This window comes from Anolis sagrei, chromosome 11, assembly GCF_037176765.1.
Source record: "Anolis sagrei isolate rAnoSag1 chromosome 11, rAnoSag1.mat, whole genome shotgun sequence".
Classification (NCBI taxonomy): Eukaryota; Metazoa; Chordata; class Lepidosauria; order Squamata; family Dactyloidae; genus Anolis; species Anolis sagrei.
Genome location: NC_090031.1, coordinates 27,616,662 through 27,635,605, shown reverse-complemented (window position 1 = coordinate 27,635,605; position 18,944 = coordinate 27,616,662). Strand labels below are relative to the sequence as shown.

At 40.8% G+C, this 18,944-nt stretch overlaps 1 protein-coding gene across 2 annotated transcripts; it reads left to right on the top strand.

Moving 5' to 3' along the window:
- The first annotated feature begins 230 nt into the window (after window positions 1–230).
- TPST1 (tyrosylprotein sulfotransferase 1) lies at window positions 231–15,722 on the top strand. 2 transcript variants are annotated; one of them, XM_067472068.1, is made up of 6 exons: window positions 231–506; window positions 6,361–7,306; window positions 10,642–10,840; window positions 11,096–11,146; window positions 13,082–13,121; window positions 13,507–15,722. In XM_067472068.1, exons 2-5 carry the CDS (start codon window positions 6,444–6,446, stop codon window positions 13,097–13,099), a joined length of 1,131 nt encoding a protein of 376 aa, XP_067328169.1. In that variant the 5' UTR covers window positions 231–506; window positions 6,361–6,443; the 3' UTR covers window positions 13,100–13,121; window positions 13,507–15,722. The 2 variants fall into 2 exon arrangements, with proteins under 2 accessions (XP_067328169.1, XP_067328168.1); XM_067472067.1 differs by lacking the exon at window positions 231–506 and adding an exon at window positions 3,357–3,499.
- Window positions 15,723–18,944: the final 3,222 nt, after the last annotated feature.

Genomic DNA, 18,944 nt, shown 5'->3' with positions numbered 1-18,944 from the left:
ACAGAATTACTATTGTATTACTATACATTATTCCTATCACCATATTTGCCTATTATTATTATTATTATTATTATTATTATTATTATTATTACTGTATTATCATCTTTGCCTCTCGGGCTTTCCCCCTTTGCCCTTCATAGCCAGAAAGGCAAACAACTCTATTTGCCTTTGGAAAAGGAGGGCGAAAGTAGCGTGAAATCCTTTGCGTGTTTATTTTCTGATTAAAAGCCTGAGTAGCGGACCGTGGCGACAACAAAGGGACCCACGCAAAGGGATTTTGACTTCGTTCCTATTTCTGGAGTTTGGTTTCCTGATCATTCATTCGTATACCTCCCTAGGCGACATTTGACGTGGGATGGCTTTCAAATAATGTGCTGCAGGTGCAAAAGGCTTCCATCCCCCTCCAGCCTTTCTTTCTCTCTGGACCTTTCAGGTGCTGCGGAGAAAGGAAGGCAATTCTCACTTCTTTCCTATAATAACAGGCCTCGAAGGGGAGGAATCTCAGGGTAAGAACGCCGTCTTGAAAGACAAACTTATTCCCAGATTTTAATCATTCATGGATTTGATTGAAATGTTTGCTTAAGGAATCTCCTTCCTTCTCTGCTTCCTTTCTTCCACCACTTTTTTCCTTCCTTCTCTTCCTTCTATTTCTTTCCTTTCTGCCTTTCTCCTCTCCCTTGTTTCTTTCTTCCTTTTTTTTTCTTTTTCTTTCCTTGTTCTCCTTTTCCTTTCCTTTGTTTTTCCCTTTCTTCTGTTTCTTTCTTCTCTTCCTTGTTTCCTTTCTTTCTTCTCTTTCTTCTCTTTCCTATTTCCTTTCTTTATTCCTTTCTTCTTTTTTCTTTTTTTCCTCCTTTCCTTTCTTCTCTTCACTTTTTTATTCCTTTCTTCGCTTTTACTTTTTTTCCTTCCTTCTCTTTCCTATTTCCTTTCTTTATTCCTTTCTTTTTTTCCCTACTTTCTGTTTCCTTTCTTTCTTCTTGTTTCCTTTATTCCTTTCTTCTTTCTTTCTTCACCTTTCTTCCTTCCTCTTTTCATTCTTCTCATTCTTCTTTATTCCTTCTTTCTTTCTTTGCTTTTTTTCTTCATTCCCTTTCTTTTCTACTTTCTTTTCTTTCTTTCTCCTCCATGTTTCCTTTCTTCCTCCTCTTTTTCCTTCCATCTCTTCCTTTTTCCGCTTCCTTTCTTCTATTCTGCACCTTTTCTTTTCTTCTTCCTCCTTTTTTCTTCTCTATATCCTTTCTTCCTCACTTCCTTCCCTTTTTTCCTTTCTTGCTTTCTTCCTTCTCCACTATTACTTTCTCCTTTCTTTCTTTCTTTGCTTTTCTTTTTCTTCCTTTCTACTCTTTCGTTTCTTCTGTTTCCTTTCTTCTCATTTTTCTTCCTTTCTTCTCTTGCTTCCTCTGCATTATATTATTATATAATAATATAAATGTGAGTTTATGTAATAATAATAACCTTAATAATAATAATAATAAATCTGTGTGATAATAATACTTACATTATTTCATAGATTTATTATTATTATTATTATTATTATTATTACTTATGTGGAGCCCCCGGTGGCACAATAGGTTAAACCTTTGTGCCGGCAGGACTGCTGGCCTGAAGGACAGCTGTTCGAATCTGGGGAGAGCAGGGTGAGCTGCCGTCTGTCAGTTCTAGCTTCTCATGCAGTGACATGAGAGAAGCCTCCCACAGGATGGTAACACATCCGAGCATCCCCTGGGCAACATCCTTGCAGATGGCCTAGTCTCTCACACCAGAAGCAACTTGCAGTTTCTCAAGTCATGACACACACAAAAATATCTCATAATACACTATTATGTAAAAATAATAATACACTTATGTAATAATAATCTTAATAATACACTTAGGCGCAGGCAGCTGTGATAGACCTCTTTATAAATTATTATTACTATTATTAGCCATGAAACCAATTTGAACAATCTCGCAAGCCCTTGAATCCAAGTGAATGGGGACAATCTTAATTTAAATTAAAAAGTCCAATTATTGCTAGCAGATTGAATGCATATTAGGAGATATACTGAGGGATACACTAAGTGCTATTTACACTCTTGAGGAAATTCAATTCTAATCGGTGGGACCGCCTTCAAAGTCAATTTGCACAAGGATTAGAGAAAGCAACGCCTAGGAAACAAAGAGGATTTGTGCACCAGTTTTGGCTCTGGGACTACAACTCGCATCAGCCTGAGCCCCATTAATAATATAATAATAATCAATATAAAAGGTAAAGGTTTTCCCCTGACATTAAGTCCAGTCATGTCTGACTGGGATGTGGTGCTGATCTCCATTTCTATGACAAAGAGCCGGCGTTGTCCATAGACACCTCCAAGGTCATGTGGCCACTGGCATGTCTGCCTGGCACACAGTTACCTCCCCGCAGAAGTGGTATCTATTGATCTTCTCACGTTTTGCATGATTCCAAACTGCTAGGTTGGCAGAAGCTGGGGCTAACAGCTGGGGCTCACCCCACTCCCCAGATTCGAACCTGTGACCTTTCAGTCAGCAAGTTCAGCAGCTCAGTGGTTTAACCCACTGTGCCACTGGGGGCAGTAATATATACTAGTAATATATACTAGATAGAATAATATCATAATAATATATAAATATTATATATACTAATATAAATACTAGAACAATAATATATAAATATTACATATTCTCTAATATAAATACTAAAATAATAATAATATATAAATATATATTCAAATAAAATACTAGAATAATAATATACAAATATATATTCTGATTAAATACTAGAATAATAATATATAAATATTACTTTATATTCTAATAGAAATACTAGAAAATAATAGAATATATATATATATATATATATTATTTTCTAGTATTTCTATTAGAATATAAAGTGATATTTATATGTTACTAGTATAGAAATACTAGAATAATATATAAATATTATTTTATATTCTAATAATACTAGAAAATAATATAAATATTATTTATTCTAACAGAATATTAGAATACAAGATAAATATATATATTGCAATTGAAATTCTAGAATAATAATATATTAATATATATTATACTATAAATACTAGAATATAAATATAATTAAATAATTTCTAACATCAATACTAGAAGAAGAATAATATAATATAAATATTATTATATATTCAGTACAAGAAAAATAACATTATAATAAATCAGGAGAATGATGACGGTCATTATAATGAATGGGAGGAATGGTTTTCCTTCCCTGTGCGAGTCTGCGCAGGCGCAGGAAGGGGGCGGGGAACCTCAAAGCACCGCCTCGCCGTCCATCAAGCGTGCGCGGCCAATCATGAGTCGGCGAGGCGAAGTGACCAATCCGGGGCCGCCTGTGTGGTTTCCATAGCAGCCGGGAGGGCGGGGCTTCCTGGGCTGAGCCTCACAGAAGAGCCAGAGGAAGGAAAGAAGGAAGGAAGGGAAGGAGGAGAAAAGGAGGGAAGAAAGAAGGCCATGGCGGCCCTCGCAGGTAAGAGAAGGCCCTCCTGGGCTCTCCTTTGCTACTGAGCATGCGCAGAAGGCCTCCCCTCCTTGAGGGCATGGCCCCGCTCTGGAGAAACAAGAGGAAAAGGCCTCGACTCCGCCCCTTTGCTCTAACCACGCCCACTCTGCGCTAGCCACGCCCACTCCACATTGGGACTCCGCCCACACCCCATTGGCAGTCAGGAAGTGGCATACCTTGCAAGGTTGTTGGGAAGGCTTCAGAATTTATTATTGTTGTTATTATTCCATCAGCTTGAAAATACTATTATTATATTTTATATTCTTGTTTTATTGGCTTGAAAATAATATGATTTTATCTGCTTGAAAGTATTATATATATATAATAAATATTCTATAATTATATTTTTAATTTGTTTTATTGGCTTGAAAATAATATGATTTTATCTGCTTGAATAAATTATTATTATATAATACATATTATATATTATAATTATTATATAATTATATTTTAATTTATTTTATTGGCTTGAAAATAATATGATTTTATCTGCTTGAATATATTATATATTAAAATTATATAATTATTATATAATTATATTTTGAATTCATTTTATCAGTTTGAAAATATTATTAGTATATATTATATAATATTATTATATATTATATATAATAATAATTATATATTATGTTTTAAATGTATTTTATCAGCTTGAAAATATAATTGTGATGTATATTATTTTATTTGATTGGCTTGAAAATATCAGCTTGAAAATATATTATTGGGTTGCTGTCAGTTTTCTGGGCTGTCTGGCCATGTCCCAGAAGCATTCTCTCCTGATGTTTCACCCACATCTATGGCAGGCATCCTCAGAGGTTGGGTGGTCTTTTGGAAACTAGGCAAGTGAGGATTATATATATATCTGTGGAATTATGTTCAGGGTGGGAGAAAGATCTCTTGTCTGCTTGAGGCAAGTATCATGTTGCAATTGACCAGCTTAATTAGCATGGAATAGCCTTGCATCTTCAAAGCCTGGCTGCTTCCTGCTTGGGGAATCCTTTTTTTGGGAGGCGTTAGCTGGCCCTGATTGTTTCCTATAATAATATTACCAGGTCAGACTACACAGAGAAGCCATTGAAATCCACAAGCATGTGGACAACTTCAACAGAAAGGAGGAAACCATGAAAATGAACAAAATCTGGCTACCAGTATTAAAAAAAACTCTAGAATCAGAACAGTAAATACTCAGGAACATTAAAAAAATAGGGGGATTCCAGACTGGAAACAATCAGGGCCAGCTAACACCTCCCAACAAAGGATCCCCCAGGCAGGAAGCAGCCAGGCTTTGAAGCTGCAAGGAAATTAAATGCTAATAAAGATTGCGAATTGCAACATTTACACTTGCCTCCAACACACAAGAGTTCTTTCTCCCACCCTGGACATTCCACAGATATATGAACCCCACTTACCTAGTTTCTTCACAACTTCTTATGATGCCTGCCATAGATGTGGGAAAAACATCAGGAGGGAATGCTTCTGGAACATGTCCATACAGCCCGGAAAACAGCAACCCAATGTGATATCTGTTTGTAAAGGCTTGTTGGCAACATTTGTCTTGTGCAGGAAGCAGCCAGGCTTTGAAGCTGCAAGGCCATTCAATGCAAATCAAGCTAGCCAATTGCAACATTCATTGTCAAACTCATTTCTCCCTGGACATCACTCCACAGAAATATAAACCTCACTTCACAACCTCTGAAGATGCTTGCCAGAGATGTGGGCGAAACATCAGGAGAGAATGCTTCTGAAACATGGTCAGACAGCCCGAAAAACTCACAACAGTCCTGTGATTCTGACCATGAAAGCCTTCGACAATACAAAAATCATGCATAAATCTCAACAAATATTAGGAAATACATTTATTACATTATGAATACCACTTTAGTAATAATTATTTCAGAATAATAGGAAGAAATATGAATAACTTATAATAAAGATTTAGATAAATTTATGATATTATTAATATTACATTCGTAATTGTTTTATTTCAGAATAGTATTAAGAGATCTCATATAATAAATGATAATAAATATTAAAAAATAAAACTGATAATAATGATGAAGTTATGACAACTCACAGCTGGTTTGGCTCATCCTTCCTTGCCAATCGGGACAGCTTTCTGGCTTCAAAAGTGACTTTCTTGGCCCCAAACATGCCTTTCGCACTTCGAATTTTGGCTTCAAAGATGCCAAACGAAGCCTGGAAACTTTTGGCTGCAGGAAAAGAGAGTTATGTACACAAATTTGCCTCTGACCCAGATCTGGATTTCCAAATGGAGCCGACCTTCGAGAGGTTTCCTGGAAATATAAATGATGTTCTGTTATTCCAGAATGGTATTTGAATCCTGCAATGCAGTTGAGTGTTATTATAGTATTATTATTATTATTATTATTATTATTATTATTATTATGACTCCTAGAGTTGGAAGGGAATCACAAAGACCTTCCAGTCCAACCCACCTTCTTTATTGTATTATTATCCATTATTATTACACTCCAAAACATAGCCATACAGCTTCTATACTCTATAACTCCACTAGGGCCTCAAGGGCCCTCCAGTCCAACCTCGGAAGACAGAATTACTATTATAATATTATTCATATTGTTGTTATTGTTGTTGTTATTATATTCCTAGAGTTGGAAGGGACCTCAAGGGCCATCCAGTCCAAGCTTGCCAGGAGGGAGGATAGAATTACATCACCATCATCATCATCATCATTATACTCTTAGAGGTGGAAGGGACCTCTAAAGGCCATCTAGTCCACATCCCTTCTGCCATTCTGCAGTCCACAATGCCTTCTGAATCCTGTCTCTTTCTCTCCCCCCAAAAAGGTTGTGTCCCGTTGCACCGGAGACCTTCTTCGCGGCCTGAGCATCCGTCGTGAGCCAGTGATTCCACCGAGATCAGATCCGCAATGTTTGGGAAGCTGAAGCAGAACCTGCTGCTGGCCTGCCTGGCACTGAGCTCGGCCACAGTCTTCTACTTGGGTCGCCACGCCATGGAGTGCCACCACCACCACGACCAGCACCGCGTGGCTGAGCGGAGCGTCTCCTCGGAGGATCTAGCCTCCACTCCCCTTTGGAAGGAGAATGTCACTTCGTCAGGGGGGGCGCTGCCATCGTCCTACGGAAAGGACACTCCGCTCATCTTTGTTGGGGGCGTCCCTCGCAGCGGGACCACGCTGATGCGCGCCATGCTGGACGCCCACCCGGCCGTGCGCTGCGGGGAAGAGACCCGCGTCATCCCCCGTTTGCTGGCTGCGAAACAGATGTGGGCGCGCTCGGGGAAGGAAAAAGCCCGTTTAGATGAAGCTGGGGTGACAGAGGCGGTGCTGGACGCGGCGGTGCGGGCCTTCCTGCTGGAGGTCATTGTGCGCCACGGGGAGCCAGCCCCCTTCCTCTGCAACAAGGACCCCTTTGCCCTCAAGTCTTTGTCCTACCTCTCCCGCCTCTTTCCCCGGGCCAAGTTCCTGCTCATGGTGCGCGACGGCCGCGCCGCCGTCCACTCTATGATCTCCCGCAAGGTCACCATCGCTGGCTTTGACCTCAACAGCTACCGGGACTGCCTGGCCAAATGGAACCGGGCCATTGAGACCATGCACGGGCAGTGCATGGAGGCCGGGCCGCGGAGGTGCATGGCCGTCCCCTACGAGCAGCTGGTCCTGCACCCCGAGCAGTGGCTGCGTGCCCTCCTGCGCTTCCTGGGCCTGCCTTGGCACCCTGCTGTCCTGCACCACGAGGATATGATAGGAAAGGCCGGAGGGGTCTCTCTCTCCAAGTGAGCACTTTTATTATTATCATTATCATTAACATTACTATTATTAAGGAAATCTGCATCCCATTGGAGGGGTCTCCCTCTCCAAGTGATCACTGCTGTTGTTGTTGTTGTTGTTAAGGAAAGGGTTCTCCTATTCAAGTGAGTGCCAGTGTTGTTGTTGTTAAAGAAATCTGCATCCCGTCGGAGGGGTCTCCCTCTCCAAGTGAGCACTAGTATTATTATTGTTGTTGTTTTTGTTGTTGTTAGGGAATGGGTTCTCCTTATCCAAGTGAGTGCCAGTATTGTTGTTGTTGTTAAGGAAATCTGCATCCCTCTGGAGGGGTCTCCCTCTCCAAGTGAGCACCATTATTATTATTATTATTATTATTATTATTATTATTATTATTAAGGAAACCGGCCTCACATTGGATCTGCATCCGTCCGGATGATACTTCCTGTTGGCAGCTGAGCCACAGAGGAGAGGAGATAAAGCTGGCGCCTTAGAATGTATTATTATTACATTATTAGTATTGTTATTATTACCATTATTATTATTATTGTTATTTTCATCTTTATTAATATTTCATTATTGTTATTATTGAGGAGCCCCTGGTGGTGCAATGGGTTAAACCCTTGTGCCGGCAGGACTGAAGACCGACAGGTTGTAGGTTCGAAACCGGGGAGAGCATGGATGAGGTCCCATCTGTCAGCTCCAGCTCCCCATGTGGGGACATAAGAGAAGCCTCCCACAAGGATGGTAAAACATCAAAACATCTGGGCAACATCCTTGCAGACGGCCAGTTTTCTCACACCAGAAGTGACTTGCAGTTTCACAAGTCGCTCCTGACATGAAAAAAATTTATTACAATTATTATCATTATCTTTATTATTCTCATTGTTATTATTACAATTATTATTATTATCATCATCATCATCATCCTCATCATCATTATTGTTGTTGTTAAGGAAATCTGCATGCTTTTGCCTGTTTCCTGTTGACCAGTTAAGCCAGGGAGGAGAGGAGCTAGCCAGGGCTTAGAATTTATTATTATTCTCATTCTCATTATGGATTATTATTCACGTTTTCATTATTATTATTGACGTTTGCATCCCACCAGATGCTTTCCTTTGGCCAGCTTAGTCAGGAAGGAAATTCCACATAGCCATTGAATAATATTAATATCAATGATATTAATAATATTATTAAAATTGAAATCTGCACCCCTCTGGATGTTTCCTGTTGGCCAGTTTAGCCAGGGAGGAGAGAAGATGTATCCAGGGCTTAGAATATTTTATAATAATACTAATAATAAAATAAAATATCCTTCTCCCTCTTCTTCTCCTCCTTCTTGGCAGAGCCATGGAGAGATTAGATTATCTCTTGTTCTGCTTGAGAGCCTTGAAACCCACTCAGTCAGCTCCCTCGACCTTGGCGTTTCCTGGCTTTTCAGGGCATCCTGCCAACTTTGGTGTGAGGAACCGGTCCAGGGACTTTGGAGGAGGCTTGCTTGGCCCTCCCTGGCCCTGTTTTCATGGGTCCTCTGCCAGCACGGCTCTTGGCGGGGATTTGGGGAATGTCACCCTCTGGCTCTTTCCCGGTCCCTTGATGGGAACCAGCTGCGGAGAACGAACAGGGTCCTTGCCGCGTGCAAGGCTCTTCTTCTTCTTCTAGGCCCAGATCCCTCCCTCTCTTCTTCCTTGTGGGGAATCCAGGAACCAGAACCAGGAAGGACAGCGGCCCAGTGAAGCGCCACCTCTCTTCCTGCCTTCAGGGAGGCATTTGGACCTCTGACGGGATACAGATGAACCAAGGGAAAGGCAAAGGCTCAAAGCACGGCTTGCCCACCTTTCCTCTCTTTATGTAGGCCTTCCCCTCCTTATCTATCCACTCACTCTTTTGGGTCAGACTGGATGGCCTTTGTGGGTCCCAACTCTAGGATCCTATCTATCTAGTCATCCATCCATCTGCCTATCTATCTATCTATCTATCTATCTATCTATCTATCTCTCCATCCTTCTGTCTGCCTGTCTATCTATCTATCCATCCATCCTTCTATTTCTCTCTCTCTCTCTCTCTCTCTCTCTCTCTTGTGGATCAGGCTGGACAGTCTTTGGGGGTCCCTTTCAAGTCTAGGATTCTCTCTCTCTCTCTCATTCCATCTGTCTGTCTGTCTGTCTATCTATCTATCTATCTATCTATCTATCTATCTATCTAGCCATCTGCCCATCCATCTAGGCATCTGGCTACCCGCCCACCCACTCATCCATTTTTCTATCTATCTCTTATTGGTCAGACTGAATAGCCATTGGGGTCCCCTCCAACTCTAGGAATCTATCATCTCTCTGTGTATCATCTATCTACCATTTAGGTATCTATCATCTCTCGATCATTCCTTCTATCATCTCTGCCTATCTATCTATCTATCTATCTATCTATCTATCAATCAAACAATCATCTATCTCTTATTTGTTGGACTAGGTGGTCTTTGTGGGTCCCTTCCAACCCTAGGAACCTATAATCTGTCTGTCTGTCTCTTTATCTATCTATCAATCTATCTACTTGTCTGTCTGTCTTTTCTATCTATCTCTTATGGGTCAGACTGGATGGCCATTGGGATCCCTTCCAACTCCAGGAATCTATCTGTCATCTCTCTGTGTATCATCTATCTATTTATCTATCGCCTATGTATCTATCTATCTATTATTCTCTCTAACATCTCTGACCTATTTGTTGGACTAGATGGTCTTTGTGGGTCCCTTCCAACTCAGTCTGTCTGTCCGTCTGTCTGTCTATAATAATAATAATAACAACAACAACTTTATACCCCTCTCCATCTCCCCCAGGGGGACTCGGGGCGGCTTACATGAAGCCATGCCCATCAACACAATAGGCACAATACACACAAAACATAAAATGCAAAAACCAATATAACAAACAACACAGCAATAAAAATCAAACACAAAAATTCCACAGGGCAGGGCCACTTCAAGAAGAATTTTAATATTTTAAAAACACTGGGAGATAGGCAATGAAAGATTGTCGTGAAGATTATCTATCATCTATCTATTTGTCTGTCTGTCTATCTATCAATTATCTATCTATTAATCTTTCTATATGTCTATCTATCATTCTCTCTCTTATTTGTCAGACTGGATGGCCTTTGAGGGTCCCTTCCAACTCTAGGACTCATTCCATCTATTTGTTTCTCTACCTACCTACCTACTTACCTATCTATGTATCTCTCTCTCTCTCTCTTATGGCTTGGTTTGGACAGCTTCTGGGGGTCTCTTCCATAAAGAGCCCCCCCCCCCCCCGTGGGTTGACCTCTCAAGGTTGTGATTGTCTCTTTCCTCAGGGTGGAGCGCTCGACGGACCAAGTGGTGAAGCCGGTCAACGTGGCGGCCCTGAGCAAGTGGGTGGGCAAGATCCCACCGGACGTCCTGCGTGACATGCCAGCCATCGCCCCCATGCTGGCCAAGCTGGGCTACGACCCTTATGCCAACCCCCCCAACTACGGCAAGCCTGACCCCGCTGTCCTAGAGAACACACGCAGGGTAAGAGGAGGTGGAAGTAGAGGCTGCATCCACAGTCCAAATTTCCAAGGGGAAGGAGGGGATGGCAAAGTGCCTTGGAAGTCTGGATTCATGCCCTTATCATGGCTTGCTTTGAAAGTGGTCTCTAGTATCATTTATCAAACTAGGAACTTTGGAAAGTTTTTTTCCCCATAAGTGTTATCATATCAATCACTTAAAAAAGTAGAATAGATCATTAATGGGTACTTTTTTCTTTTTCATTTTTCCCTTCTGCAGGTCCATAAAGGTGAATTCCAACTCCCCGACTTCCTGAAAGAAATGCCTCAGGTAAAAATAATATAATATTGACCTAATACTTATATGTTTTCCCCCCACAGACATCACAGTGTTTCTTTTTTTTTCTCCAAATATTTTTATTATTTTATCATGGTTTAATACATTTGTTATACATTTGTTGTACAGCAGATACATATTATTCAATACAACCTAACATACCTTTGACATCTAGTGTTATTTTTCTGCTTATACATATTGTCTATATCTCATCGCTGTGCTCCTTACCCCGCTCCCAAGCCACAGCTATCCCAGTGTTTCTGACTTTCTCCATTGGTGTGGAATTTGCCCACTGCCTCTCCCTTAACCCTTTCCTATTCTTTTCTATGCCACACAGAGGAACTGATCAGCAACTGAACATAGGTTTCCTCCACCACAGGCATCTCAGTGTTCCTTACTCTCTCCACTGGTGTGGAATTTGCATGACCCCCGCCCATTTCCTCTCCCTTAACCCTTTCCTATTATTTTCTATGGCACACAGCAAACAGGAATTGATCAGCAACTGAATATACTGGAGAGGTTCGGGAAGAATTCATTGTGATTTATAGGAGTTGTAGGTCCTGGGATGTATACTTCACCTGCAATTTAAGAACATCCTGAACTCCACCAAGGATGGACCTGGAACTAACTTGACACAAAGAACCCCCATGACCAAGAAAACATACGGGAGGTTTTTGGAGGGATTAATAGGAGTTGTAGTTCACCTACCTCCAGAGCCTAACTCTATGAACCTAAACGAATGGATCTGGACCAAACTTGACATGCACACCCAATATGCTGAAATTTGATTACTGGAGGAGAACTGACCTTCTTTTCTGGGAGCTGTAGTTCACCCACAACCAGAAAAACTGTGAGCTCCACCGATGATGGACCTGGACCAAACTTGGCACACAGAACCCCCATGACTAACTCAACCTACTGGAGGGATTTGAGGGGACTGATCACCATAGTGGGAGTTGTAGTTTACCCTACAGCCAGAGAGCACGCTGAACCCTACCCATTAAGCATCTAGAGCAAACTTGCCAGACACAACAAACTTTAAGTACTGATGGAGCTTCTTGGGGTAAACCTGGCATGATGGGAGTTGGTGGGGGCCTTCCCTGAGTAAGGAAGCAATGCCCTGCTCTGATTAATTCTCTGCAGTTGTCCTCAGAAGCACTTTACTATCCGTTGGGTTGGTCTCCCTAAATTATCTTTAAAAACCCTCCTGCTTAAATACATCCTACCTCTGTTCACGCCCAGTGTTTATTTTAAAAAATTTAATTTATTACATCTGGCATGACCCTAAGGTTTTAAATTCCCTGTGTTGTTTATATGTACTGTTTTATTTGCTTGCTGTTTTGTTTTTACTGATGTGTTGTTGGGCTTGGCCTCATATAAGCCGTCCCGAGTCTCCTTTGGGGAGATGGTGGTGGGGTATAAATAAAGTATTATTATTATTATTATTATTATTATGAAACAGGGCAATAAAGCAGCAATAGGAAAGATTACTAGGCCGATTACATTTGATGTGAATGACTAGGACAGTTTTAAATGGTGTATTTTAATATTTTGATAAATGTTTTTAATGTTTATGTATGTATATAAGAATTTGTGACCCGGCATTGAATGTTTGCCGTATATATGCTGTGCTCCACCCTGAGTCCCCTTCGGGGTGAGAAGGGCGGAATATAAATGTTTTAGATAAATAACTAAATAAATAAATAAGAAATAATAGTAAAATAATCATAAGAATAACAGTAAAAGAATAATAAGAAGAGTAAAATAGCAATAATAACAACATGAAAAAACTACTACATAATAAAAGGGAATCCCAATGCCCCGGAGAAATGCCTGGCATTTCCTGTGTTGCCAGAGAATCTATATCATCTGCTGCCACAAAGTTACAGCCTTTTCGACTTTGAATTAACCCTTTTTTTCTCTTGACAGACAGATGGCGTGAAATAGATGAACGGCTGTGGGATCTCAAGTAAGTAAACAACTGTGGGTTTAATGTAACTGCATTTCTAATGGGAATGTATTCCATATATTATTATTATTATTATTATTATTACAGTAGAGTCTTGCTTATCTGACATGAATAGGCCAGCAGAACGTCGGATAAACGAAAATGTTGGATAATACAAAGTCACTTACTGATACCCATCCGACATGTCAGATAAGACGAAATGTCGAATAAGCGACAGTCGGATAAGCGAGACTCTGCTGTATTATTATTATTATTATTATTATTATTATTATTATTTTGTTTATTATTCTTATTATTACCCTGTTTTCCTCTCCAAATAAAGGGAGACTTGAACATAGCCAAGTCATGGCTCCTGCTTTCAATCTTCTCCCTTTTTTCTCTTTAGGAACGGAAAACTGCCTTTGGGAAGAGAGCGTCAGCGATGGATTTCTCCAGGTTGCTCTTTTCCCTCCTCTGGAATATATTCCCGTTTCATACTGTGGTCTCTTTGATTTGTATTTTATTTTTATGTTTTTTTTTGGGGGGGGGGGAGCAAAAAAGTCTTTTTTGGCCTTCCACGCAAAAAGTTTAGTAGGACATTTCGGGTGAGGTTGAGGGCCCTTTCAGTACATAGAGTTATATATATATAGCATTATGATCCCGCTTGAATGGGGAGCATCCCATCGAATGGCTTGCAGGACCGATCCAATTCCTAGGGAAAAAACACAGGCCAGTCAAACCGCAGATAATGGCTTATCTGGGTTTTACGTTATTGGGGCTTTTTTTGCTCTTGCACTTTAGTTCTTATTTAAACCCGATCCACAAAAGCAAGGTGTGAGCAGCAGGCTGTGATCACGCTCCTCCAAAGGGGGCTGGACTTCATCTCCCATCAGTCCTGAGCACAACAGTAGGGAATTATGGGAGTTGGTGTGATTTTGGAGCTCCACTCTTCTCTCCTCCCTCCTTTCTTTTTCTGAAGGCAAGGCTAGTATAAAAATCATAACACTGAGGTCTCTAGAGATCCACTCTTCTCTCCTCCCTACTTTCTCTGAAGGCAAGGCTAGTATAAAAATCATAAAACCAAGGTATCTAGAGATCCACTCTTCTCTCCTCCCTTCTTTCTCTGAAGGCAAGGCAGTTGAAGAACTATAAAATGGAGGACTTTAAAGCTCCACTCGTCTTTCCTTTCTTTCTCTGAAGATAAGGCTAGTATAAAAATCATAACACTGAGGTCTCTAGAGCTCCACTCTTCTCTCCTCCCTACTTTCTCCAAAGGCAAGGCTAGTATAAAAATCATAAAACCAAGGTATCTAAAGATCCATTTTTCTCCCTTCTTTCTCCGAAGGCAAGGCAGTTAAGAACTATAAAATGGAGGACTCTAAAGCTCCACTTTTCTCTCCTTTCTTTCTCCGAAGATAAAACTAGTATAAAAATCATAACACTGAGGTTCTCTCCTCCCTACTTTCTCCAAAGGCAAGGCTAGTATAAAAATCATGAAACCAAGGTATCTAAAGCTCACTCTTCTCTCCTTTCTCCAAAGGCAAGGCAATATACAATCTGTCAAACTGAGGTCTCTGGAGCTCCACACTTCTCTCCCTTTTTTTCTCTGAAGGCAAGGCAGTTTAAGAACTCTAAAATTGAGGTCTCTTCGGTCCACTCTTTTCTCCTTCCTTCTTTTTCTGAGGGCAAGGCAGTATACAACCTATCAAAAGGAGTTCTTTAGAGCTCCACAGTTCTCTCCCCCTCCCTCCTAATTTCTCTGAGGGCAAGGCAGTTTAAGAACTATACAGTGGAGATCTTTGGAGCTCCACAATTCTCTCATCCCATCTTTCTCCAAAGGCAAGGCAGTATACAACCTATAAAATGGGGTTTAGAGCTCCACTGTTCTCTCCACTTCCCTCCTTATATCTCCATAGTCAAGGCAGTTTAAGAACTATAAAACAGAGATCTCTGGAGCTCCACTCTTCTCCCCTCCCACCTTCCTTTATTCATTGAAGGCAAGGCAGTATACTGCCTATCAAATGGGATTCCTTAGAACGCCACTCTTCTCTCCTCCCTCCTTTCTCCAAAGGCAAGGCAGTATACAACGTATTAGGAGTGGAGGCCTCCTTGTAAATGACCTTGCCGTCAGAGAAAAGGGGAGGAGAGGAGAGGAGAGGAGAGGAGAGGAGAGGAGAGGAGAGGAGAGGAGAGGAGAGGAGAGGAGGGGGAGAATAAAATCACTGATAGTAAAATCTACAAATGGAGAGAACCAATTTGAGTTAGAATTGCCCATCAAATTCCTCTCAATAAAAAATACAGGAAAGCTCCCTTTTTTCCTCTCAATCTAACTCCCATTTCAGTGGTTCTACCTATTCCCTGTTCTAGATGACCGTCATCCAAAAGACAGAATTTGGTTTCTTTTTCCAATTAATGATGTGTTGTTGTTGTTTTTTAAAAAAATGTGGCAAATAAATTTTCGTGCCTGTTTTTATCAGTTTTATGGATAGGCGAACATGATCTTGCGTGTAACTATATTTAAGAAAAGGAAATAATGTCTGAGGCACAGAGAAAAAGGACTTGTACGTTTCCAATCCGACCACCTTTTGTATTTTATTTTTCAAAATAAATGCTTTAACTGTGGACCCTTTTTGACATTATTATTATTATTACTATTATTTTATTTTAATAAATAATTATATAATTTATTAATTATTATTACTTACTTAGGTGATCCCTTGTAGGCCATGGATGATGGCCCTCCAAGTTCAGTGTCTTGGCGGTGGATACGTAGGTGGCTGTGGAGCCCTATTTTTGATCTGCATGTTCTCCCGCAGTGAGAGCATCGGTTTCCAGATGGAAGATAGTCCCGGTCAGGGTTGGCTTGACATGCCTTCCTCTTGGCACGTTTCTCTTTTACCCTCCATTTGTGCCTCATAGAATTTTGCAGCACTGCTGGTCACACCTGACCTCCAGTTAGAGCGCTCAACAGCCAGGGTTTCCCAATTCTTGGTGTCTATGCCACAGTTTTTAAAATTGGCTTTAAGCCCATCTTTAAATTGCTTTTCCTGGCCATGTCCCAGAAGCATTATCTCCAGATGTTTCGCCCACATCTATCACAGGCATCCTCAGAGGTTGTGAGGTCTGTTGGAAACTAGATTACTGTATCTGTGGAATAGTCTCCAGGGTGGGAGAAAGAACTCTTGTCTGTTGGAGGCAAGTGTGAATGTTGCCATTAACCACCTTGATTAGCACTGAATAGCCTTGCATCCTGGCTGCTTCCTGCCTGGGGGAATCCTTCATTGGGATGTGTTAGCTGGCCCTGATAGTTTCCTTGTCTGGAATTCCCCTTTCTGATGAAGTTGCCCACACACCTGTGGATTTCAGTGGCTTCTCTGTGTAGTCTGACATGGTGGTTGCAAGAGTGGTCCAGCATTTCTGTGTTCTCAAATAATCTTCTGTGTCCAGGCTGATTCATCAGGTGCTCTGCTTTGGCTGACTACTCTGGTTGAATCAGTCTGCATGTTCTCCAATTTATGTTTTTTTAAAATTTATTTATTTATTTATTTATTTATTTGTCGCATTTGTAGCCCGTCTTTCTCAGCCTTACGGCGACTCAAGGCGGATTACAGAATTGGCAGAATCTGATGCCATACATTCATAAAAGTACAGGTAAAAACATTCAACCATATAAAACCATTGAAAACATGTCACCACCAGTATGATGGTTAAAATCGTTATCCAGCAGCATCGTCAGAGCTGATGTGGTCTATCCAATGCAGTTTTCAGAATCTGCACCCCAAATAACTAAACCAAATCTGAAGTTGACCAAAAACTGATTCATAACCTTTTTGGTACTAGTTATCCCTGATCAAAAGAAGGTTGGAAACCACTGCTTTACACTATTTGAAATACTTGCCAAAATATAGAAATACATAACTGAACATGAGTTAATTCATTCATACAATCCTTTTCCTTTTGAAAGCCATTATGCAAAGTATGGCAAGGAAGAACAACTGGTCTCTGGATAAGATGTGTCTGACTAGAGACGTTACCAAAAAAAGTAGAGAGAATTATGGTCACCCTCCAAGGGAAGGAGCATATATACATATATGGTCTTTTTATGGAAGGTAAGTTTATTAAAGTTATACAACACCATTTGCACCTATGGGAAATTTAGTATTGAAATGCCCATTGAGAGGTTAACACATAGAAACAAGATCTAAAATTCAAGTTTAGCTTTTATTGGATCAACTACAAATGTTATAAGTTTTGGGACTGCCATCGACAGCCTTATTATAGAGTAACTAGCCATCCCCTGCCACGCGTTGCTGTAGCCCAGTCTGTGTATATGTGTTGTGTGTGTATATATTTGTGAATATATGTGTGTTTGCATATATATAAAGGTAAAGGTAGTCCCCTGACATTAAGTCCAGTCATGTCTGACTCTGGGGTGTGGTGCTCATCTCCATTTCTAAGCCGAAGAGCCAGCGTTGTCCGTAGACACCTCCAAGGTCATGTGGCCGGAATGACTGCATGGAGCGCCGTTACCTTCCCGCTGGAGCGGTACCTATTGATCTACTCACATTTGCATGTTTTCGAACTGCTAGGTTGGCAGAAGCTAGGGCTGACAGCGGAAGCTCACGCCGCTCCCCGGAATCGAACCTGCAACCTTTCGATCAACAAGCTCAGCAGCTCAGTGCTTTAACCCACTGCGCCACCGGGGGCTCCTTGCATATATATATATATATAGTGTGTGTGTGTGTATATGTATGTGTGCATGTATATATGTGTGTATATATTTGTGTGTTTATATGTGTACATGCATATTGTGTATATGTGTGTGCTTGTCTATATGCATATTTGTGTGTATGTATGTGGATATGTGCATGTGTATATGTATATATGTATGTGTGTATGTGTATATTTGTGTGTTTCTGCATATATATATGTGTGTGTGTATGAATGTGTGCATGTGCATATGTATATGAGCATGTGTATATGTATATATATTGTGTATTTTGGGGGGTTTGAAGTCTGTTCCGCTGGGGTTTTGTGTGTGTGCATGTGTGTTTATGGGTGATGGACACTCATTGGATTGTTAGGTGTATTGTGTCCAAATTTCGTGTCAATTTGTCCAGTGGTTTTTGAGTTATGTTAATCCCACAAACGAACGTTACATTTTTATTTATATAGATTTATATAGTAAGGGGTTAAGTTGTATTGCTTTTCTCTTGTTGTGCTTCAAACATTACATGAAAGGACTGAATGACAGCAACTGTAAGCAGCTTGGCCAATGTTCTCTTTCACTAAAGAAAATAGTAAGGCCTGAAACAGATTGGTAGTTTATTGCTGTGTGCCTTCAAACTGTTTCCAATTTATGGTGACACGAAAGCAGCACTTATCATGGGGTTTTCTGGGGCTGACGTGTGATTCCCTGGCTGAGCAGGGTATTGAACTGTAGCTGTTTGGACTTTGCTGCATTTGGGGGTCCCTATGGAGACAGCTGCATGGTATATGGGAGACTCCTCCAGAGGTGAGATCCACAATCATGTGGACAATTTCAACAGAAAGGAGGAAAGCATGAAAATGAACAAAATCTGGCTCCCAGTATTCAAAAACTCTAAAACCAGGATAGTAAATAAAGATCAACACTCAGAAAACAAGGGAATTCCAGACAGGAAACAATCAGGGCCAGCTAACACCTCCCAACAAAGTGAAGAAGCAGCCAGGCTTTGAAGTTGCAAGACCATTCAATGCTTATCAAGGTAGCCAATTGCAACATTCACACTGGCCTCCAACAGACAAAAGTTGTTTCCCCCACCTTTGACATCATTCCACAGATATATCAACCCAATTTTCCTA